This window comes from Neomonachus schauinslandi, chromosome 8 (assembly GCF_002201575.2).
Source record: "Neomonachus schauinslandi chromosome 8, ASM220157v2, whole genome shotgun sequence".
Lineage (NCBI taxonomy): Eukaryota > Metazoa > Chordata > Mammalia > Carnivora > Phocidae > Neomonachus > Neomonachus schauinslandi.
Window position 1 is genome coordinate 120,805,473 of NC_058410.1, and position 4,281 is coordinate 120,809,753.

Genomic DNA, 4,281 nt, shown 5'->3' on the forward strand with positions numbered 1-4,281 from the left:
GCGCAGGGAAGCCTCCTGGCCCCTGCAGCTAGCGCCTCAAGCACTCTCAGGGCGCCAACTGCCCTGGGGGGGACGAGGAGCAAGGGTGGCCTGAAATGGGGGGGGCGGAGCCTACCTGGACAGCGATCCCGGCAAGGCCCCATATCCCCTCTCCCTTATTTCTACTGGGTAGGGGTCACGAGGAAGCCGAGGTGGGGGCGACAACTCCTGCCCCACCGGGAAAAGCATGGTTGTGACTGAGCCTTTAAAACCCTGTCCTTTGTAACCCAGCTCCGGGCAAGCTCCGGGCAAGAGGATCTCCAGGAGGGGGGTGGGAGGGCCAATGAACACATCTGTGAACCGAGTGAGACTGGCGACGAGAGGGAAGGAAGAGGTGGAAAGAGAGGAAAGGTGAGGGGAAAAGGAGGGGAAGAGAGGCCCAGGAAATCCCGGCACTGGAGTCAGCCAGATCGACCAGGGAATGGGAGAGAGCCAGCCCGAGTTGGGGCTCGAGGACTCGGTGACATCTGGGAGCGGTGGACCGAGGAAGGGTCTGCGTGGGGCCCAGGAGGACCCAGGAAGTCTGCGAGAACAATGGACGTCTGTGAGGAGGGCCGGGGGTGGGAGACTGCGGGCGGCTGCGGCGGGCGGCTGGGGCTCGGGGCCGATCTTGCTGTGGGTGCAGGCCTGGGACGGCCAGGGGCAGGGGTAGGGGCGCCGGCTCCGAGCGGCCGGCGCGCGTGTGGTCAGCCCCGCGGTCCTCCCGCAGCTGGGCGCGGGCAGCCTGGGCTCGGCCTCCGGCTCATTCAGAGGCGGTTCTCGCCTACCATTGGCTGCTGCTGCTGTGGTGGGGCGGGGCTCCGCTGCCCGGAAAAAAATGTAACTGCGTAAAAAAGTCCTCGCCTCGGTGACGGATGCTCAAAAGTTCAGAAGTTTTCCCAATGCTTCCTTAAGCGGCCGGCGCGCGAGAGACTGAAAAAAAGGTGACGCGGGGCCCGGCAAGGCGGCCGGCGCGCTGCCCCCCGCCCCTGGTTATTTGGCCGCCTTCGCCGGCGGCTCAGGGCAGAGTCTCCTGGAAGGCGCAGGCAGTGTGGCGAGAAGGGCGCCTTCTTGTTTTTTAGTTTTGGCTCTGTTCTGCCGTTCTCGCCTGGAAGTTGCTCCGCGGGTTCCTTCAAGGCCGTTTGCCGCGTCCTCGTCCGGCCCTCTCCCCTAGCACCGACCCCGAAGTGGCCCGAGGCGCCCCAAGAGCCCGAGCGAGCGCAGGGAGAGGCCGCGCGTGGCCGGCGGTTTCGGGAGGCGGCGGCGGCGGCCGAGCCGGACTCAGCTCGGCGGCCCGGCACCAGCTCTGTGGGGCCCGGACTCGGACTGGGCAGCCGGCGCGGCGTGGCCGGCCTAGGGAGGGTGGGGGGCGGCGGGAGGCGCGGGGCGGCGGCGGCGAGCGGGGGCCATGCAGGCGCGCTACTCCGTGTCCAGCCCCAACTCCCTGGGAGTGGTGCCCTACCTCGGCGGAGAGCAGAGCTACTACCGCGCGGCGGCGGCGGCGGCCGGGGGCGGCTACACCGCCATGCCGGCCCCCATGAGCGTGTACTCGCACCCGGCGCACGCCGAGCAGTACCCGGGCGGCATGGCCCGCGCCTATGGGCCCTACACGCCGCAGCCGCAGCCCAAGGACATGGTGAAGCCTCCCTACAGCTACATCGCGCTCATCACCATGGCCATCCAGAACGCCCCGGACAAGAAGATCACCCTCAACGGCATCTACCAGTTCATCATGGACCGCTTCCCTTTCTATCGGGACAATAAACAAGGCTGGCAGAACAGCATCCGCCACAACCTCTCGCTGAACGAGTGCTTCGTCAAGGTGCCCCGCGACGACAAGAAACCGGGCAAGGGCAGCTACTGGACGCTGGACCCGGACTCGTACAACATGTTCGAGAACGGCAGCTTCCTGCGGCGGCGGCGGCGCTTCAAGAAGAAGGACGCGGTGAAGGACAAGGAGGAGAAGGACCGGCTGCACCTCAAGGAGCCGCCGCCGCCCGGCCGCCAACCCCCGCCTGCGCCGTCCGAGCAGGCCGACGGCGCCGCGCCCGGACCGCAGCCGCCGCCAGTGCGCATCCAGGACATCAAAACCGAGAACGGTACGTGCCCCTCGCCGCCCCAGCCCCTGTCCCCGGCCGCCGCCCTGGGCAGCGGCAGCGCCGCCGCGGTGCCTAAAATCGAAAGCCCCGACAGCAGTAGCAGCAGCCTGTCGAGTGGGAGCAGCCCCCCGGGCAGCCTGCCTTCCGCGCGGCCGCTGAGCCTGGACGGCGCGGCGGGAGCCGGGACCTACCACTGCAACCTGCAGGCCATGAGTCTGTACGCGGCCGGAGAGCGCGGCGGCCACTTGCAGGGCGCGCCGGGGGGCGCGGGCGGCTCGGCGGTGGACGACCCCCTGCCCGACTACTCTCTGCCCCCAGTCACCAGCAGCAGCTCCTCGTCCCTGAGTCACGGTGGCGGCGGCCAGGAGACCGGCCACCACCCTGCGGCCCACCAAGGCCGCCTCACCTCGTGGTACCTGAACCAGGCGGGCGGAGACCTGGGCCACTTGGCGAGCGCGGCGGCGGCGGCGGCGGCCGCGGGCTACCCGGGCCAGCAGCAGAACTTTCACTCTGTGCGGGAGATGTTCGAGTCGCAGAGGATCGGCTTGAACAACTCTCCGGTGAACGGGAATAGTAGCTGTCAGATGGCCTTCCCTTCCAGCCAGTCTCTGTACCGCACGTCCGGGGCTTTCGTCTACGACTGTAGCAAGTTTTGACACCCCCGCCCACCCCAAGTCGAACTGAATCGAACCCTAAAGCAGGAACAGAAAAGAACCATCAATGCAAAATCGAAACCAAAAAAAAAAAAAAAGAAAAAGAAATCCAATTTAAAAAAAAAAGAAAACCTCGAAAAACATTCACCAAACCAGCGAACAGAATCCCTCCAAAAATTCAACTCACCAGCACAAAGAAAACTATTTTCTGAAAAAATTCAGAGCCACCTTCACTTTGCCTTATCTAAATAAACAAAACGGTAAACTATTTTGTACAGAGACAGCAAAATCATGGTTTATTAAAGGACAGTGTTACTCCAGATAACACGTAAGTTTCTTCTTGCTTTTCAGAGATCACGCTTTCCTCCTTTCTCTCCCATTCCCCTGCCCTTCTCTTTCCTCCACCTCTCACCTGTAAGATATTTTATCCTATGTTGAAAGGAGGGGGAAAGTCCCCGTATATGAAAATCGCTCTCTTTTTATTCATGGACTTGTTTTAAAATGTAAATTGCAATATAGTAATTTATTTTTAATTTGTAGTTGGATGTCGTGGACCAAACGCCAGAAAGTGTTTCCAAAACCTGACGTTAAATTGCCTGAAACTTTAAATTGTGCTTTTTTTTTCATTATAAAAAGGGAAACTGTATTAATCTTATTCTATCATCTTTTTTTCTTTTTGTTGAACATATTCATTGTTTTGTTTATTAATAAATTACCATTCAGTTTGAATGAGATCTATATGTCTGGATACTTTAATACAACCTTAATTATTATAAGAAAAAAATATTTCAGATTAAAACATGAGAAATGACCTATTCTCCTCCTAAATAGCTGAAAAATGGAGAAACCCTCTGACTATTCCTTGTCAAATAAAAGTCTCTTTTTGTTTAGATTTTTTTTTTTCCTGCAGCATCTTCTGCAAAATGTACTATATAGTCAGCTTGCTTTGTGGCTAGTCAAAAGATATTTTCCTAAACAGATCTGAGTTGGCATATACACTAATATATTTTTTTCAAGTAAGGACAGAACATGATCTGGAAATTCTAAGCCCATGAATCAGCAGCAGTGTTACCACAGTGCTACCTGTGTGTAGAGATATGTGAATGTTCCTCCAGATATACACAGATGAATATTTGGCTTGTGTATCACATTAAAAATCGTGATGTCTGTTATACATACATCCCCGTGAGCCAAATGCTGGATAGATATTTTGCCTATTAATTTCACTCCTTTGTAAGAGGAAAAATAAACCAGTTTTTAAATGTATGTATATAATTCATCCACATTTACAATCCTTCATGTATTACATAGAAGGGTTGATTTAAAATATATATATATATATATATATATGTATATATATATATATATATATACTGTGGGTTGGAAAGGGATATTTAATCTCTGGGAAACTATTTTAGAAGATATGTTTGTAGAACAATTATTTTTAAAAAAAGATTTAAAGCAATAAGAAGGAAGGAGAGAAGAGCAGAACATTTTAGTCTAGGGTGGTT

At 55.7% G+C, this 4,281-nt stretch overlaps 1 protein-coding gene across 1 annotated transcript; it reads left to right on the plus strand.

Moving 5' to 3' along the window:
• Window positions 1-1,426: 1,426 nt before the first annotated feature.
• FOXC1 (forkhead box C1) lies at window positions 1,427-4,055 on the plus strand. Its single transcript, XM_021696978.2, has one exon. It carries the CDS (start codon window positions 1,427-1,429, stop codon window positions 2,771-2,773), a length of 1,347 nt encoding a protein of 448 aa, XP_021552653.1. The 3' UTR covers window positions 2,774-4,055.
• Window positions 4,056-4,281: the final 226 nt, after the last annotated feature.

Excerpts from the sequence above, each read along its gene's own strand:
- FOXC1 (XM_021696978.2), top strand. The coding sequence starts at position 1,427 with ATGCAGGCGCGCTACTCCGTGTCCAGCCCCAACTCCCTGGGAGTGGTG.